We start from the raw sequence: 19,683 nt of genomic DNA, 5'->3' as shown, positions 1-19,683 counted from the left end.
ACACTTTAGTTTGGGGACCAATTCTTACTATTAACTAACTATTAACTACAACTTTGCCTTAATAAACCCCTGATTTGCTGCTTATTAATAGTTAGTATGGTAGTTGTTAAGTTTAGGTATTGGGTTGGATTAAGGGATATATACAATATGATCATGCAGAATAAGGCATTAATATGTGCTTCATAATAAACAGCCAATATGCTAGTAATATGCATGCTAATAAGCAACTAATTAATAGTGAGAATTAGTCCCTAAACAAGTGTGTTACCATATGTGCATATCAGACATGGTGACATGCAGAATAATGAATAAAGATTAGGCATGAAAATCAATGGAAAATGTTTTGAAAATTCTGTTTAATGCAACAACATGTATTTGTTTTTTACGAGTGCAGAAGTCATGCTGAAATAAAGCCTGCAAAATAAATGTTTGGAGATTTATAGCTGCAGGCAAGTGAGAAGGTTATGGGCTGAGGTCAATGAAGGGGGGGTGGAGATTTTGGCACAGAGGAACCCAAAGGAAATATTCATAATCCCAGCATGCTTTTTACACATGAGCCACCGATTAAAACTGCGTCCAAACGAACAAGCAGGGAGACAATTGCGTTGGTTAATCTTTCTAAATGCACTCTCGTCTTTGAGGGGTTCCAGGGGTTTCTGTTTTGGGAGAAACATAAAGTGAACGGGTTCACCCCTGCTGGGTCTCATTTCAGGCCGGGGTTTGGGGAGGGATATGCAAATGCGTGCGTCCCCCTCAGAGCTGCAGCTGCAGGGTCGACTCGCGCTAGACTGTTGATAGAGGGATCTGAGCTTCAGTATTCTGCTACCGCTGCCCTGTCCTCTTCGCTTTCTCCTCTGTCTGTCTCTCTCTCTCGTGTGAGTGGTAAAGTGGGCAGGATGGTGCCAGAACAGCAGATGTTTCGATTGCAGCGCTGCTTGCCCGCCAACAACTGAAGTCAGTGCTCCAGAGAAACCTTGTGGGACTCAGCAAGGAAAACAAGCAACACTTCACAACCTCCGGACTCTAAAGCCCAGCTGACTTTGCTTCCCCCCTCTCTCCACAGCTTTTGCTTTCTATACACTTTCTCTGTGCTCTTCCACTTTATGGTTCTTTCTGCAAGTGTTTTTGTCAACCTTTGCTCTGCTACTTAAAGATGAGGGGGATATTCAAGTGCGGGGGTCTTCTCTTAGTCACGTTGCTACTGACTTCGGCGGATGCCAAAGGAACTCTCTATGGAAGCCCATACAGATACAATCTACACAAGTCTGGGAGTGTTCCGCAATACAACCCTGGAAAACCAACGGGTCACCATAAGTAAGTCACCAGTAAAGCTGTATTTGTATGTGTGTACTTACGGCACAGAAGCCTGATTTATCAAGCATTTGTGTGCACTGCACAAGGAATTGACAGCAGTGTCCTTCAGTTTCACATGCTTCATCTGCAATGGTTTTAAACAACATTTTCTGATTTATTTATAATTCCACATGCAGTTTTTTGGAGTTCAGTGAGAGACTACATGTAATGTTTGTACTTACAGAAATTCATTCAACTCAGGATTATTAATTAATGAACTAAAAAAAGGGATTAAAAGAGGATACAAACTTTTTTCTTTTAATGAATAAAACTAAACATTTAAACACTTTCAGATAAACAGATCAACATTTTCATTTATGCTCACATACATTTTAATAAAAACGTGGTCTCAACTACTTGGTAGTAACATTAAATGGAGTTTACAAAAAATAAAAAATAAATTTTGCTGCCATCTAAGATGTAGATGACATTATTCTTCAGGTGAAGAGTAAAGAAGATTTGGTAACACATTAGACTAGGGAACGTACATTCACTATTAACACTATTAAGACTTTTCTCTTAATAAACTTCTAATTTGCTGCTTGTTCACAGTAAGTAGTTGTTGTAGTAGTTATGTTTAGGTATTGGATAGGACTAAGGGATCTAGAATATGGTCATGCATTAATATGTGCTTTATAACTACTATTGAACAGACAACATGCTAGTAATATGCATGCATATTTGGGTGAACTATCCCTTAAAATACCTACAAGACTATAGATTTACTGTGTCACTACAAATTCCTTCATATAATGGCAATGCGTTTGAGGTATGGTTATGTTTAGGAGTAAGAGTAGGGTTAGGGTTAAGCTTATAAGGGTTAGAGTTAGTTTTTGAGGTAAGGGGTTGGGTTACGTTTGGGGCAAATTTAACAGTGCAAGTACAAAAATGAATTAAATGCATATAAAAGTTCTTGAAATGAGCTTACAGTGCACCAGTATGTATGGACATAATAAGTAAATAGCTTTAAATGGTTAACTACATAGTAGTTGAGGTCTCCTAAAAACTGCAAAATATGGGCAAAAAAAAGAAAGAAAGTAATTTGTCAATTTTTGTATTTACATATTACAATTAGGACTCTGTATCATCTCAGTGGCTCTTAACTTTGATGATGTACCACTGCAATTGTGAATCTGTTTTGCCACCATTACAGTTATTTGGAATATTACACTTAATGTATACAGTATTCTGTTTGTCTGAAGTCAGTATAAATGTCCAAAAATCACAAAGTCGGCATAAGGCCTGAAATCAACACAGAAGTTTTGTTCCAAAAGTCATCCTGGAGCAATTTGAATCCGGCTCAAAGATAAGTAGTTGGCATGTTGAGAAAATCCACATCAAAGACCTGCTGGCATCCAGGAATCCTGAAATGCCAGTGCTATCAAATGCAGTTTGCAGTTGTTGGCAGTGATGTTGTATCTGCCTCATCTGTCCTCAGTGACCCATGTTCTGAGCAGTTTCTGCTGCCACACACACCGGTTCTGGACATGTCCGTGTTGGTGGGTCGGGTAAATCACAGCAGCCTGCATCTCTCTCTTCTAACTCTGTTTCTAGTGAGCTGCCCACATAGACGGCATTTTAAGGCATCTTTGGCATGCTCCCGATGCGAAGGCTGCTCCAAACGGTAGACAGCGTGATTATACTGCCTTCTAAGATAACTTCTTTTGACCACAATCTAAGGCAGCATCTGTCCTTCAAGGAGAAGGCAATCCCAGAATGCATTATTGATGAGACCAGTGAAGATATTTCATGCATCCGATATTACATTTACATTTAGTCATTTAGCAGACGCTTTTATCCAAAAATGAGGACAATAAAAGCAGTCAAAACTAACAAAAGAGCAACTATATATAAGTGCAAATGACAAATCTCGGTTAGCCTAATGTAGCAAGGTGTATATATATATATATATATTATACACACACACACACAAAGAAAAACAAGTAGATAGAATAGAAAAAATAGAAAGCTAGTGTTTTAAAAAAATTTGGACAAACAAAGGGAAATGTTCTCTGCTTGGACAGCCCTTGTGAAAAAGAAGTGCACTTTAGCATACTTTTAAAACTTTAAAAGAATACGCTTAAGTGGAAAATGAATGTAATGTCTTTGAATACTTAATTAAATGTTATTTACAACTGAATGAAAATTTAGGTTACACTTTATTTTAAGGTGTCCTTGTTACTGTGTAATTCTACATTTAAGTACTGACTAATATTAATTCATTACATGTATTTGCTATATGGTTAGGATTAGGGTTAGGTTTAGGGTTACTTGCATGTAATTATGCATATGTTATTGTAATTATAATAGTAAGTACATGTAACATGTGTAAGAAGGACACCTTAAAATAAAGTGTTACCCAAATGTATTATAGTTAAAAGTTTTTAAAATATGTTTTGATATTTTTAAAGTGTTTGTAGATTTTTAAAATCCACTTAAGCAAGACATGATTACCTATATGACTTTATATGTAATTTTATAATTCTTCTGTTGAAATATGACTAAAGTGTGCTGCTAAATATATTGACATGCATTTGTGGTCAACTAAAATATAGTATTTCAAAACACTTTGCCATTTCTATTGAAATGTGTATGTCGTGTATTTAAACATATTTGTTATTACACATTAGTAATGATGAAGTTACAATTTAGTACATTTTAAATATACTGCGTTAACTGTAAATGCAATAATGTAGCATGTTCGTCAACAAATTAGAATTCTACTTTAAGGATGACAGATTAAAACATTTAGATTTAAAATGTATTTTGAAACAAAACTTTAACTTTTTAAAAGCATGCTTAAGTGTGTTAAAACAGTCATGGAAGTTATCTTTTTAAGTTCATTTAAGTGGCCTTTGAAGTAATTAATATTATATGATTTTTTGGTTAATCTTTATTTTAAGGTGTCTATTTTACAGTGTAGTTATACATTTAAGTACTGAGTAACATTAATTAACAACATGTACTTACTATATGGCTAGGGTTAGGATTAGGGTTTGGTTTATGGTCACATGCATGTAACTATCCATAGTTTATTGTTATTACTTGTTATTATTTTAAGTGCATTATAAGTGCACATTCAATACAATTATGCACACTTATTTTTCACAAGGGAATGTTTGAAAATATTTTGTGCTAATGTGAACTACCAATGACAGGTACATGTGAGTTGCATTATGAATTGCATGTTGTCTCATTATTGAACACACACACACACACACGCACGCGAACACACGCACACACACACACACACACACACTGGTATTCCTATAATTAAGGGGACATTGCATAGGTGTAATGGGTTTTCTACTGTACAAATTGTATTTTTTTATCCCCTTACCCTAATCCTAAACCTAGCCCTCACACAAAACACACTGCATTTTTATATTCTCAAAAATGTCATTCTGTATGAATTATGAGCTGTTTTCCTGATGGGGACCTAAACAATGTCCCACAAGGTCGAAGTTTACTGGTGTTACTGTGCTTGTGGGGACATTTGGGCACATATTAGTTCTTAAAAAGTACAATATTAGTACCCAACGTGTTCATATTAATACCTTTTGAAAGTGCACCACCTTAGTACCGTTTTTCTGAGAGTGTGTTGTAGAAATTTTCTCTGGGCAGATAGTGAATGTTATTATGTTTGTGATTTGTGTATAAATGCAGTATATGTATGTAGTATACATGAATTCCTGTAGGAGAGTTACAGTATGTGTTTACATACATTTTTTCAACATGGTGTATTTCCGTCATAAACTATGATGTGTATCCTTAATTACTGTATGTTAGACATGGAAAACATGACGCATCCCACAAACAAACATGTCCATGAAAATGTCACATGTAGTTGTTTGTCTGTATGACCAAACCTGATTAGCACCTCACAACAGCTCATCATTTAAGTAAGAACATATGAGAATAAAGCGTCCAAGATTTACACAAAGTCATTATGTCTAGCTAACTAACATCTTTGCCAGCACGATCTTGATGTCATTTTAGTTCTAAATGTTTCTCATGTGCTTCACATTTTTCTCTTTATGTAATTCATTGCAACTGAAGGATCAGTTTCTGCAAACAGCAGATGCACGATGTTGATATCCAATTAAGGATAATTTGAGATTTTTAATTTGGCACAGCAACACGTAATCATTTTACATAACTGTTTACATCCCTGGCTGACCCTAAGCTGACAGAAGTAGTATGTGAGAGAGAAGCTATTTGACCAACTAAATCTAAACTCTTGTTGTACTAACATGCAATTGCTCAATCATAATAATAATCATACATTTAGACCTAAAATATGTTCTTAAACTGTATTATTGCACCACAAATTAATAAATTAGACACCTGCATTTCTCTGTAGAATATAGAATATATAAAGAATATACCTTTTGACATGTTTATAGCTGGCTAGCTATTTTAGCCAATAAACATCTGGTTTAACAGCACAGACATTTGTTGGTAACTATATCGCCCCCTTGAGTACTGAGGTTTGTTACCTCCAGAGGAACGCACATTAAGTACAGTAAATCTGTATTAAATGCACTGCCCAAAATGTCAGGGACTATGATTCCAATTCAAAACAAAGTAAGTTTATAAGACAACATTCAAACTGAAATAAAGCCTCATAGGACTGTCTGGAAAGCTCTATACAGGCAGCAACCCAGTGTCTAAAAATCATCTGTAACACCTGTTAGTAGTAACTGAAATCAGATTGGATCTTTTCAGTTTGAGAAAGCTCTTACCCAGTTACATTAGGTGGTCAGTGAACAGACTGTGATGTTCATGAAAGTATGTGATTCTGCTTTATAATGTCTATGGACAGCATCTGTGGCACATCTGTTGACACAAACCATAATTCTGATTCATTGTGTATGTGCACACAACACACATACAAACTGCTTAAAAGAATGATAAATGTTTATAGTTACATAATTATAATAGAAGATTAACATGCAAGCAGACATACCCACAAGTAAATGTTTACAATATACAACTCTTGCAATGCTTTTGAAGTTTATGTAAAACTTTTAAAAATGACACGTCTTCTTAGCATGAGACTTACCAACATCCCATTCAAATAAGTGCTTTGCTGGTGATGTTGAAAGATAATTTTCTATATGTTTAGAATAATAATACGTTTCTATTATGACCCAATGCCAGCACATTGGGCTGTGTCAAAAAAATAGTTACATAATTATAATAGAAGATTAACATGCAAGCAGACATACCCACAAGTAAATGTTTACAATATACAACTCTTGCAATGCTTTTGAAGTTTATGTAAAACTTTTAAAAATGACACGTCTTCTTAGCATGAGACTTACCAACATCCCATTCAAATAAGTGCTTTGCTGGTGATGTTGAAAGATAATTTTCTATACGTTTAGAATAATAATACGTTTCTATTATGACCCAATGCCAGCACATTGGGCTGTGTCAAAATCTAGAAAACTTTAATAGACTTTAATTATTAGAATTAGGTCCAAATTAGTAAGTCGTGATTACTTGACAGTTCTGCTTGAGCCAATAAATGCCATGTAACCATGCCATGTGACATCATGACAATGCTGATTTGATTGGCTGTTGGAGCCACAAGAGCATGTAGAGCCTCAAGCCCTTCACTAGTGACTATCCTGAGCTTTGACATCCAAATATTTGAAAGTTAATTTGATACAAGCATCTACTATGATTTAAATTAATATATGTGAAGATCCTTATTGGCAGCAGAATGGTGTTATCTCAGACCATGATATCGCTATCCATTCCGGAAAGCAGCCCTATATCAAAATGACGATTTAAAGTAGGATCCTTATAAGTGCCATAGACTATGGTGTTCTGCTTTGGAATTTTTGGCTTAAAGTGTACTTTAAACACATTTCCTGTTCATTTATCTGTGGTAATTGAGGCCTTGTCACAGATGCATTCCATAGTGATTAGGTGGAAAATAACTGATCCATTTGACATCTATTTCTGCATGTGACTTTGAAAGCTGTGCATGAGAGCAGGTCAAATTAGCAGGAGTGAAGGTCCATTTATATTACTTCTCTGAACTCTGGCTATTCTGGAGGACAGAAACAGTATCTGAGTACTAAATGTATCCCATTGTTCGATAGCGTGTAGCAGCTCCTCTTTCTTCAGTTAATGGATCCTAAAAGGCCTCTATGCATCGTATCTCCATATTTATACTGTCAGTAGCCCCATCCCTTCCAGAGCAACTATTTAAGACATGACCAATGACTGAACCCGGTGACCGATGAAAGATTGCTTCCATTAGTGTGAGTGAGAGAGTGGATGAGATAAAGAGAACAATGAAAAAATGGAGGGAGATATTTATATGGAGAACAAGGGGGAAATTCTGGCACAACTCCATCTCACAACTGTAAGCTTTAAGTGCAATTAAAAGCTTTTGACATGCCTGTGCATTACTCAAGGGTTACTGGGGGTCATTTTAAACAATGCTGGCCATTTATATTTAGATTATGAAAATCCACAGCCAAATCCTGAGCTACATAAAAAGGTCTAAAACAATTTGTGTGGCTTGGTAGTAATGTGGCTGTTTTTTACACTAGTCACATGTAGCCAGTTGGTCCAAGTCTAGTCCAATAATGTGACTGACACATACAATTTCCCACCACTATTATGTTATATGAAATAGATGAATATTTACTAGCTACTAAGTGATTCCACAATTCGAAACCACAAACCTCATAAAATCCAATGATTAGACTAATAAAAATCTTCCACTTTCAGACTCCCAGAAACTGGATTGCAGTCGGGCAATCTGATTGGCGCTTGCTATATTTACTAGTGCTGTCCAGCCTTCTTTGCCATATGCATCAGACAGCTGAAACTAGTTGTGCACCTCAATCTTCAAGTGGTGTACCTCAGGTTTATGTACTGAGCCCTCTCAGATTATTATATATTTGTCACTCCATTTTAATTTCTTGAGATGAACCCGGCACACACAGAAGACACAGCAGCTGAAGGATGTCTCCAACAGCCTCAAATGCCTCTTTACACCATTCATCTGACAGATGAACACACGTTTTCCTCATGCTGTGTGGTCTTTGTGGTTTGGGAGATCAGCCAGCACAGCTAATATTCATCTTTCATATGCAACACACAGATCACAGGCACTGTTTAACACATCACAGGAGGCTCTTAGATCACTTAACATGCCTGACATTGTGTTAATTTTTCCTTTCACAAGTCACGATACTGTAATTCGAGCAGCATTGCAAATTCTTTGTTCCATGTGAATCAAATGCAAATGCATGAAATACTTGTAAAGGGCTTTTGTTGTTGAACATTTGTTTTTTGCAGTCACTGACAGAAACTTAAAGCAATGCTTGCAACTTCGACACGTCTAACACGAACACACACTGTATGTGTCACATCTATCTTGTTCTTCCTGTGGGCATAATTTCACATTGATTGAATCAACTCGTGCAGATATGGTTGAAATGGGTTATGTATACATTGAGAACATTTGGACAACTGGACTCATTTTGCTTGACTACAGAACTTGTCCTTTTTCTTCCAAGTGTGTGCCCACCTGACAAACAAATGCTGAATGCTGAAGTCTGCTTTTCATTACTCGCAGGCAAAGATTATAGATCTTCTGCATGTAGTTATTTGCATTCCCTACATTTTCAGTTTTTGCAGATAACTCTTTAATGCCACCTAATAAAGAAGGCAAGTCACAGGGCTCATTTCTATTGTAACTATAAATGAGAAATTGTGTATTATTCACACAACACTTTTTTGTATAATAACTCTATATAACTTTATATATATATATAAAAAAAATATATATATATTCACACATTTTGTTTTCTACAAATGTCTGGTAAGCTTAGTCAGAATGCATAAAACTGAGTAAATATTACAGTATTACAGTTAGTTACAATCTTTAGCCTCTTACAGTGGCTGTTATGTAAATGGCGTAAAATTAAATGCTCAGTTGTGTAATGCAATTTTTGGCCACCTTATAGACCCACCAGCTGACCAGACATAAAAAAAGAAGTTTGGGAACAGAAAGAGTTTTTATGTTTTTAAAAGAAATTTCTTATGCTCATGAAGGCTTGATCAAAGCTGAATTTTCAGCATCATTACTCCAGTCTTCAGTGTCACATGATCCTTCAGAAATCAGTATAATACACTGATTTGTTAGCAATGTTGAAAACAGCTGATTAATATTTTTTTGGACTCTGTGATACTTTTTTCGGGATTCTTTGATGAATAAAAAGACAAAATAAATAAATAATTAAATAAATAAATAAATAAGCAACACAATGTCAGGATTGGAACTGTTTTATCATGTGTTTCAGTTCCTGTTTTGCCTTATTTGGTCTTGTTCCTGTCCTTGTTTAGTTTGATTATTAATTGCTTCCCAGCACCTGTCTGCCCCTCGTTATCCAGTCCAGTTCTACTTGTTGTCTACGTGTGTTGCTCAAGCTCCTGTTGTGGATTATTCCCAGTGTTTCTTTGATTAAAGACTGTTAAACATTCCTTCGTGCCTCCCGTGGTCTTCCTGAACAGCGTAGCATGACAGAAGAACCGACCAAAACAGTAACCTCTGTGTGTCTACCCTCCGTTTTGTTTCCCGTTTTCACCCAGTGTCTTTTTTTCCGTTGTGTACCCTCATGGATGCCCTCCTTCGCCCGGAATATCTCCTCCTCCTCCTGCTGGAGCAGGGGGAGAGATCGCTCGAGGACCATACAAGACTGTTCCAGCTGCTAGCTAACACCACCAGCTACTCGGACTACGCGCCGTCGTCCGAAGATGGTCCTCGAGCGGATTTCGCCACGTTTGTGGAGTGGATTCTGGCGAGAAACAAATCACCTCTCACCGTCACTCCCAAGGATGATCCACTCCAGACCCAGAGCCCAGCCCACCATCTCCCCGCTGTGCGGAGCTAAAGCCCGGGCCCACCAATGACGTAGAGCCAATTCCCGCCACGATCTATGAGCCAGCGCAATGCTGAGCAACTGAGCGGAGGATCGCCCCGGAAGTAGAGCCCAAGCCGTCAGACCAGGTGCGTGAGCCGGCTGCAACGCCCATCGTGAGGGAGAAAGCCATGGACGGTGAGAATGCGGAGTGGAGCTCCGCCCACTATACCGCAGCTGAGGGTGAACTAATAATACATCTGGGACTGCTGGACTTAGAAGGGGACTTTATTGACTGGGAAACTGAGCTGGAAGCCGATTTGCCCCCTCTTCTCCATCCCCGCTGGTCCCGTCCAGCCCTGAGGGGGCTTACGTTTCCCAGTCCAGCCAGGAGTGGGCTCTGATCGCAGAGGGCAGCCCTGAGAGCCTGGAGGCTCACGAATAATGTGTTTTTGATCAAATAAATGCAGTTTTAATGAGCATATGAGACTTCTTTAAAAATGCTTTAAAAATCTTACTGATCTCAAACCTTTGAACAGCATTGTACATATTTTTAAGACAGTAATGTGAAGACACACTAGACTTCAAGATAGGTTAGTTCACTGGCCACACTTGTAATTAGATTCCTTAATGTCAGGGGTCACTACACCTGAACTCTGAACAGATTGAAGCTCTGTAACAGTCCAGATCTCTCAAGCAGAACCGCTCCTGAACAGCAGGACTTTGAGTTTTGCTCCAGGCTCACTGGAAAATGCCAACTCAGTACAGCAATGCATGACTGCTCTTCAATCAGATTTTCTTCTACTATGGGCACTCTGTGAGTTAAGACACGTACATGTGGGCTGTAAAGTGCGTATTTATGGCCAAATGTGGGTTTCCTTGTGTGTTATGTATGTATCACTTTAACAAAACTGTTTGTTTCGCAGCTGATAGCATCAGACAGCCATAAATCAGATCTCAACAGCTGCTGAACTGTGTAATTACTGTATAATGGGGCTCTGAATTTGAGTCCCTTGGTATAAGTTAGTAAACAAGTATATATACCATACTATTTTTTATTTTTACTTTTTTTATTTTTTATTTTTGTTAGCTGACTTTTCGGTTGTTAAGATGAAGGGCACTATAAATTATATATATAGTACACATTATGTAATACATGTGATAATATATTTTAATGATAAAAAAATCATTTGTTTTAAAATGGTAAAACAATGTGTCTATTAATGTTAATTTTGCATTCTGCAGTATTTATACTTTGCACATTATAAATATTTTATTATGCATGGAATATCCATTGATCTACAACAATTAAATGTGCAGTTAAATGTGCACTATAATCAAGTCACCGTTATTTATATAGCACTTTTTACAATACAGATTGTGTCAAAGCAGCTTTACAGTATTAAACAATATAACTATATAACAAAGTACATTGAATAGAAGAAACACTGTGTCCAACAATGCAAAACATACAACATGATCTTCTATTTTCAGTCTGATGGATGATCCATTAGCAATATCAACCATGGTTTTGATTTCTATCTCAAGTCATTATTTGATCAAAATGTTAAAAACGAAGAAATGTTACTCAAAATCTAGAATAAAGAAAGAAAGAAAGCTGCAAAAATAAACATGCCATATAATGATATCATGACGCATACTACTGTTTAAAATGTTTATCGCTGCTTAATCTATACTATTTGCCAGTCTCTCTCTCTCTCTCTCTCTCTCTCTCTCTGTTGTTTCTTGCTGTGGACTCTAGGCAGTTGCTATAGCTGCACTTCAGATGAAAAAGTTTGAACGGATGTGAGTGCATGTGCTTTTAGTGAACACTGATGACAGGTTCAGCTTGGACTGTGGAACGAACTGGTGAACTCTTTTAATGCCTTTTGTTTAGATGATTCAATGCTTTTATGAATCATTTAAATGTTATCGCTATCTTTGGGTAGTTAATGTTACATTGCCTGGTGAAAAAGTGATTGTACTTATAAATACAAAATTCACGATTCCATCATCAAACTAGTAACCCTGCTAATAAGATCTATTTTTTTTTCAGACTTCGATTTTTGTGTGTCTTTTTCCTCATAACAGGAACTTCTGTGCCTACGTTGTCCAGAAGAACATCACCTGTGTAATGCAAGATGGAGTGGCCACATATGTCAAACCAGAGTACACTACCAAGTGCATATGGGGACAGAAATGTCCTGTGCTCATGTAAGTCAAGCACTATGGATCTTGAATGGAACAACGTGGAGTGATTTTAGTTACAACAAAATTTAGATCTAAATGGCTTTTTATTTTCCAAAACAGTAGGAAAAAGTTAGTCTCAGATATTTCAAAAAACAGCAAATGATACATGTTAGAGGCTATTTTCCTATTGTGATACACTGATTGATACCATTTGCAGAGTTGGTGTTTTAAGAAGTCAAGCAATTTCTATTGTGTCCTTGAGTTGCCCTCTAGTGGCAGCTCAGAAAACTGTTCATTGTCAAGTGCCACACTCAGAGAGCAGAAGCTTGTGATGTGAACATTGCATTTCCATCTTAAAGTGTGAAGTTCATTCTGTTTGTGACATTCGGCGTGTTTTTCCCCGCAGGTATCGGACACTCTTTAAACCACAGTACAAAGTCGGTTATAAAACCATCACTGAACTGGAGTGGCGCTGTTGCCCTGGTTTCTCTGGAGAGAGCTGCGGCCATGGGCCGACCTCTGACCCCGATGCCATGATGCCACCCTTCAAAGGCTCTTTCCCTCGGCCCGGGGTGAAGGGTTACCCCAGGGGTCATCCCAATATCCCATTCCCCTTTCCTGGAGGTCACCCTGACAACAAACCCATCCCTAGTGGATTCCTGCCACCAGAAACTCCGAAAACAAGCTATGGTGAGTGCAGATTACACAGCTCACAACACTCCCAATGTGCCACCATTAGTAATTTGACTGTGAACACTGCCATTAACGTTAACAGTACGGTAAAGTATAATAAATAGTTTATTACAAAGTAATGAAGTTTAAAATTGTACATTATTTTGTTTGAATCTACTCCTTAGTTTGGGAAGCCCTGAACTACGACTTTCTAATTTCCTAAATGCAGTTGTAACTGTTATCTTTTACTCACCTCAACCAAGGTCCGAAGGCGGGAGTCTCTGGTGAACGTTTAGACCGCATAGAAGAAAACCTTCGCAAACTCTCTCAAGATCTGGACACCCTGAACGGCATGGTGATGGGCATGGAGGAGCGTCTGCGAGTCTCTCTTCGGGAGGACACTAAGAAGATGCTGACCACCTTGCTAGGTGGCGTCCCGCGGCTGCTGGATACTTCTGTGGGCTTTGGGCTGATTCCAGAGGGCACGCCGAACGGCTTAGACGGCGAGGAGAACCTGCCTGGTTTTGGAGAGCTGGTGGGAAGGGTGATGGAGGTCAAAGATGAGCTGAGGACCAAGAGCAACATGCTGGACGAGATCCGTGGGATGGTGATGGGACACGATGGCCAGCTGAAGAAGCTGATTGACACGGCCACAGGGAGACCTGTACCTGCAGATCAGAGACATCTAGAGAATCTTCTGGACTCCAGATTGGCCGGGGTGAGGGCAGAGGTCCTCGATGGCTTTGAGAGGAGACTGACGGGTCTGGAGAGCCACTGTGATGAGAGAATCGGTCAGGTGAGATGATCACTGAATTTTACGCCAAGAACTAGTTGGAGCATTGTGAGTGATGCCATTTGTATTTGTTCTAATTCAAGTCAGCAAGAACCAGATTATATTATATATATATTATATATATATATATATATACATAATATATATATATATATATATATATATATATATATATATACACACACATATATATGTATATAATAAATTCTGTACTTTTACATATAAACGTTTTTAATGTGTGTGTATATATATATATATATATATATATATATATATATATATATATATATATATATATATATATATATACATACATACAAATAAGTCCTTTCTAATAAATGCTATTTTAAAAAAAACAATAAAACAAAACAAGGATGGTTAATTTTGATTTCATGGGGACTTTAAAGGTATTTATTTATTTATTTGTTCATTTATTATTATTATTATCAATTAGTTTTTTTAAGAAATCTTCATGAATGCAGCATACAGTAGATATGCACAAGCAGGCATTGAAAACTGAATTAAAAATTATGACACAATTTAGGTACATGACAAAAAAAGAACAATTGCTGATACATTTTTTTTTAAAGTTTAGTGTTAATATAGTTATAGCCAAATATTATTAACATGAACATTCAGAACATTAACTACCTCACATTTGTAATGAAGACTGCTTGCAAATATGAATTATGAATTAATGTTATTACCTGCACTCTCCCGTAGATTAGATTAACACATCAATATTCACACATGCATTCATTATTGCATCATATTGCCTATATTGCAAAGCTCTTTCTTTGTATGACTCATACAGTAATTTTGAAATTCTTGCACTTTGGAGCCCTGGGTCCATAAATGATATAATATACAGTACATAAATTGGGATTTATTAATTTATGGACCAGATTTACTATCATCTTGCGCCTGCAGCCCAGCGCAAACCCTCATTTGGCGTTAAAAAAGTACTGTCACTATTTACTAAAGACACGCAGTGGGAAATTAGCGCTGAAAAGGCATGGACATAGTCATTTTTGCAACTCACCTTATTTAATATGCATTTGTAGGAGTTTCCCTTTCGATTGGTAAATTAATGGGAGGAGAGTATTAAAATGAACCATGCAACATGATTTACTAAGATTTGCCCTCGTCAAATTACTGTTATTTGCACCATTATTTAACGGCCAAAAAAGCATGTCTTAAAGTCAGGGCCATCCTTTGGGCAGTGCAATTGGTGCAGTCGCACCGGGCCCCGCGCTTTGAGGGGGGGGGAACGCGATTGTGAACAGACCAAAATCGCTTCACCTAATCCTTCCAGTTGTTAAAATAAGTTTTCCTGTGTCCTGTCCCTAGGTTCAGCAGCAGTGTCACAAAGAGCACCTAACAGGCCAAGAACAGATCCAACTTTCGCTGGACGGCCGTGAGACAGGCTTGAGGAAAGAGCTAGGTGATCTGCAGACACAGATCCAGGGTCTGACGATAACCGAGAGCTGCTGCGGCGAGATAAACAGCCTGACCCAGAGGATGTTCCAGCTCGAGGACTCAATTACAGGACTGACTGAGTCCCAGAGGCAGATACAAGTGGACCTGACTGACCAGACGCTCCACATCGAGACCCGGCTGGTGGACATGGAGGGTAAAATTAACACCTCTGAACACGGACACCGAGATGATTTTGGCTCCCTGGATGGGTTTAACTCTTTGTTAGACAATAAGCTAAAGACATTGGAGCGACGTTTGTTTGTGGCAGTTGAGGAGTTGAGCAATGCCACGGCACCCGCGCTGCTAGAGGGGCAAGTGGTGCCGGCACTGGAGACAGAGATCGACAGCATCCGGAGGAGGGTGGAGGCTGACTTAGATGGGATGCAGAAGCAGATGTCCATCCTTGAGCTCCTTTGCACCTCTGCCTGCTCCCCCGCCTCTGGCCCAGAGATGGCCCTCATCCAGACTGAGGTGGAGGACTGTAAGGAAACAGAAAAGAAGACGCTGGACCGCCTGGATGTGCATTCAAACAAACTGGACCATCTCAACAGCACCTTGCAGGGTATCCTATCACAGCTATCCCAGGAAGACAGAGAACGCTCCATCCAGGGGGAAATCACACTCCTGAAGATCAACGTCAACTCTGTCAACCGTACCTTGAAAGGGCTGCGTGATTCGGTCAGCCTGTTCGCTCGAGAAGTCGGACAAGTGAATTCCACCTGGCAGGAGCGGGAAAGCCGGTTGGTCACGCAGGTGCAGGGAATCTCGGATCTGGTGGAGCGACAGGCAACTATGCTTGGATCCGGGGAGCAGAGGCTGATCCAGTTGAAGGCGGAGCTCCAGAGCTTGCGGCGGAGGTTAGCCGGGGAGCTACAGGGCTGTCGCAGCACAACGCAGGGAATGCAGCAAGAAGTGATGGGGGTGGAAAGTCGAATCACGCAGGTCGAAGGACAGTGTGGCGGCCTGGGGGAGCTAGCCGATGACCTTGAGAGAATCCGCGGTGAGCTGGAGAGACATTCAGACAGCTTCCTGGCGCAGGTCAACGGGACGCTAACGAGCCATTCTGAGCAGCTGGTCCAACTGAAGGACGGTCTTAAAGACTGCATGAACAAAACGGACCCTGCAAGACTGCAGGGTGATGCTCAGTAGTCGTAACTATACAGAGAAACCACAACAGGCCTGAGGATGTACAAATTTGCAATATTTTTGTTCCCTCAACAGGGCATTTTGTCTCCTATTTCCTTGTTTTAAGCCTTTATATCGAGTTTTGTTAACTTATATGAAGAAAGTGTGACTGCATTATTAAACGTTTTTGACGATTTGTTAAATGAAGTAACAAACATGCAAAAAACAGGAACGCAAATGTTATGACACTACTAAGCTGCTACGGGTTTCTAATGGCAAGTACTGTTCACTACCTTCTCATCTCAGCATCCGAGTCATCTCCTGATTTTATTACTGTTTTAATTACTGTATTATAACAGGAACGAAGCTACACATTTTTATGAAAGTTTCGATGTGTGTGAAATAGTTTCTTTAAAAAAATATATATTTCACATTATTAAAATGTTTTCTAAGAAGATTATAATTTTTCATTAATAAAAGTGGGCTGTGTGAAAGTGTGTCAAGTATTTCCTTTATATTCTGTTAGGATTTTGCATCATTTGGGGAAGTACCATTAATGTACCATATATGGTGTTTTCAAGATCCTACTCTAGGACAGGTTTGCAAACCACTGTGCTTTTGAAACATGACACTAGCAATATCACGGTGCAGCATGGATGAAGGAGAGCAGAGATATATAGGGATAATTTTAGCAGGAGTTAAATAAAACGAAAATATCCACAAAGGCACAGGAGAAACAAAAGAGAGCAACAGCTTTCTAAACAATAACTGACAAACTCAAGCTACAAATACAGTCTAATATACACAGGTAAATGAGGAACTAAACAAGAGACAGGTGAGGAACATAATCAGTAACCAAAGGGAAAAAAATGAAAAGATACTGGCTGCATTTGAAGGCTTTGGCAGCTGACCTGTTTTCCTGCTGTCCTATCAGGCACTGACTTTGCAGGCAGCGTTTGCGCATGAAGGTCTCCAAAACTGATTTTGTACTGACTTCTGAGGCAGCATAATAGTTTAATGATCTACAGTATGACAAAACAGAGAGAGCTAAGCAAATATTTAGTTACTACAGAACTAACTTCTCATTAGAAATTACATCTAACACTTTATTTTTAAGGTCCAATTCTCTCTATTAACAAACCATTAACTATGACTTTTGCCATTAATAGTTAGTAATGTAGTTGTTTAGGTATTGGGTAGGATTAGGGATGTAGAATGTGGTCATGCAGAATATGTGCTTTATAAGCACTAATAAACAGCCAATATGTTAATAATATGAATAATATACAGAATGGAATGCACAGAATTGTAGGATATTATTTGGGATATTAAGCATACATCCATGCTGTCTTCAAAAATCAATGGATTTGGACATGCCTTGTTGCCTTTCTACCTCTGTATGCTTCTTGCGCAGGCAACAAATTTCAGCTTTTGGATGCAGCCACTTGACAAAGTAAGGTAACAGAGGAAAAAGGAACTAAACACAGGAAGTGAATTTAGGAGATGTTGAAAGAAACAATGCAACAGAATACATTTTTAAATATAAGTCCTAGGGCAGAACTAAACGGTGACAAGGACAGTTTGATTGCCAAAAGTGGTCAATACAGAGAATTCCAGAGAAATATTTTATGTTTATTATTTTTGCCGTATTAGCATGTTTTATCATTAAAGGCTATCTTTCATATGTATTAGATCCATATTACTACCTTTTTTTTTTTAATTAATGAAATCTTCTTAGTATCATAGTACAACTTTGTATGCTAATCCAAAAACAAGCATGTGTTTGACCCTTTTCCCCCTACACATGTTTATCTTCAGGTTTTAATATGCATCACTACTTTGTGTACGTACTAACACACAAATGTAGACAAACAGGCCTTTTGTATTTGATGGGGGCATTGTGTGTAGTGTTTTGGCACAGGATGTCCCTGAGCGGCTCCATAATACAGACCACTATTATTACAACAGCAGCAGAGCAAACAGGACAAGTGTGTGACAGATGAGTGTGTAAATATTTGTTTTTTTGTGAATTGTGTGCACTTCTGCTTGAGCTTATGGATATCTCTCAACAGGAGAGTGTGTATGTGTGGGATAAGAGGACAGAGAACAAATACAAGCACTCTTGTGACATTAAAAGCTCCCATTTCATTGAGATCATACACTCATATATGTTGATCGAATCTCATCCAAAGCTACTTGCATGATTGATCTCATCATATCTCATTGCTTTGATTCACCAAATCCATCTTTAAATCTGTATTTATCCATTGTACAAGCAGTGATCATAACCTAATTCCCAGTCATTTCTATTCGTTGTTTTTTTTTTTTTTTTGGTAAAGACACAATTCTCCATTAATTCAGGCTCTCTGGATATATATATATATTTTATATACTGTATTGTGTTTTTAGTTGTGGAATTTAAACTACAACAAAGATATTAATAATACCTAAATACAGGTGTTCCTTAATCTTATTTGATTGAAATATAGATTTCTTAATTTTTTCCCTTTTACTTCCCTTGAGTTAATTGCATCCTCACAGGCTATGTAGATTTATCATTTTATGTGTATATGGCATAAAGGAATAAAGCTATCCTTACATAGTGGAAGGCAAGGGCTAAACTGTGTGCATCTATAATTCATACACTAGATAGCACACAGTTAGATTTTTCAGTTAGGTTAGATTATTGTAATGCTTTATTGGGTGGTTGTTCTGCTGGTCCAAAATGCAGCAGCTAGAGTTCTTACTAGAACCAGGAAGTATGACCATATTAGCCCGGTTCTGTCAACTCTGCACTGGCTCCCTATTAAACATCGTATAGATTTTAAAATCTTGCTTATTACTTATAAAGCCCTGAATGGTTTAGCACCTCAGTATTTGAACGAGCTCTTGTTACATTATAGTCCTCCACGTCTGCTGCATTCTCAAAACTCTGGCAATTTAATAATACCTAGAATATCAAAATCAACTGCAGGCGGAAGATCCTTTTCCTATTTAGTGGCCAAACTCTGGAATAACCTACCTAACATTGTTTGGGAGGCAGACACACTCTTGCAGTTTAAATCTAGATTAAAGACCCATCTCTTTAACCTGGCTTACACATAACACACTAACACATTTCTAATATTCAAATCTGTTAAATAATTTTTAGGCTGCATTAATTAGGACAACCGGAACCGG

General features: G+C 38.1%; 1 protein-coding gene across 1 annotated transcript; it reads left to right on the top strand.

Moving 5' to 3' along the window:
* The first annotated feature begins 789 nt into the window (after positions 1-789).
* On the top strand, positions 790-16,863 carry emilin3b (elastin microfibril interfacer 3b). The gene is made up of 5 exons (XM_016258019.1): positions 790-1,314; positions 12,336-12,458; positions 12,841-13,124; positions 13,370-13,902; positions 15,250-16,863. The coding sequence occupies exons 1-5, from the start codon at positions 1,154-1,156 to the stop codon at positions 16,525-16,527; spliced, it is 2,379 nt and encodes a 792-aa protein (XP_016113505.1). The 5' UTR covers positions 790-1,153; the 3' UTR covers positions 16,528-16,863.
* The last annotated feature ends 2,820 nt before the right edge of the window (positions 16,864-19,683 follow it).

This window comes from Sinocyclocheilus grahami, unplaced genomic scaffold (genome assembly GCF_001515645.1).
Source record: "Sinocyclocheilus grahami isolate Dianchi unplaced genomic scaffold, SAMN03320097.WGS_v1.1 scaffold1634.1, whole genome shotgun sequence".
Lineage (NCBI taxonomy): Eukaryota > Metazoa > Chordata > Actinopteri > Cypriniformes > Cyprinidae > Sinocyclocheilus > Sinocyclocheilus grahami.
This window is presented reverse-complemented; position numbering and strand designations above follow the sequence as displayed.

Coding starts and splice junctions, on each gene's coding strand:
- emilin3b (XM_016258019.1), top strand. CDS start 1,154: ATGAGGGGGATATTCAAGTGCGGGGGTCTTCTCTTAGTCACGTTGCTA. Junction 1,315..12,335: donor AAACCAACGGGTCACCATAA/GTAAGTCACCAG, acceptor TCCTCATAACAG/GAACTTCTGTGCCTACGTTG. Junction 13,903..15,249: donor GTGATGAGAGAATCGGTCAG/GTGAGATGATCA, acceptor TCCTGTCCCTAG/GTTCAGCAGCAGTGTCACAA.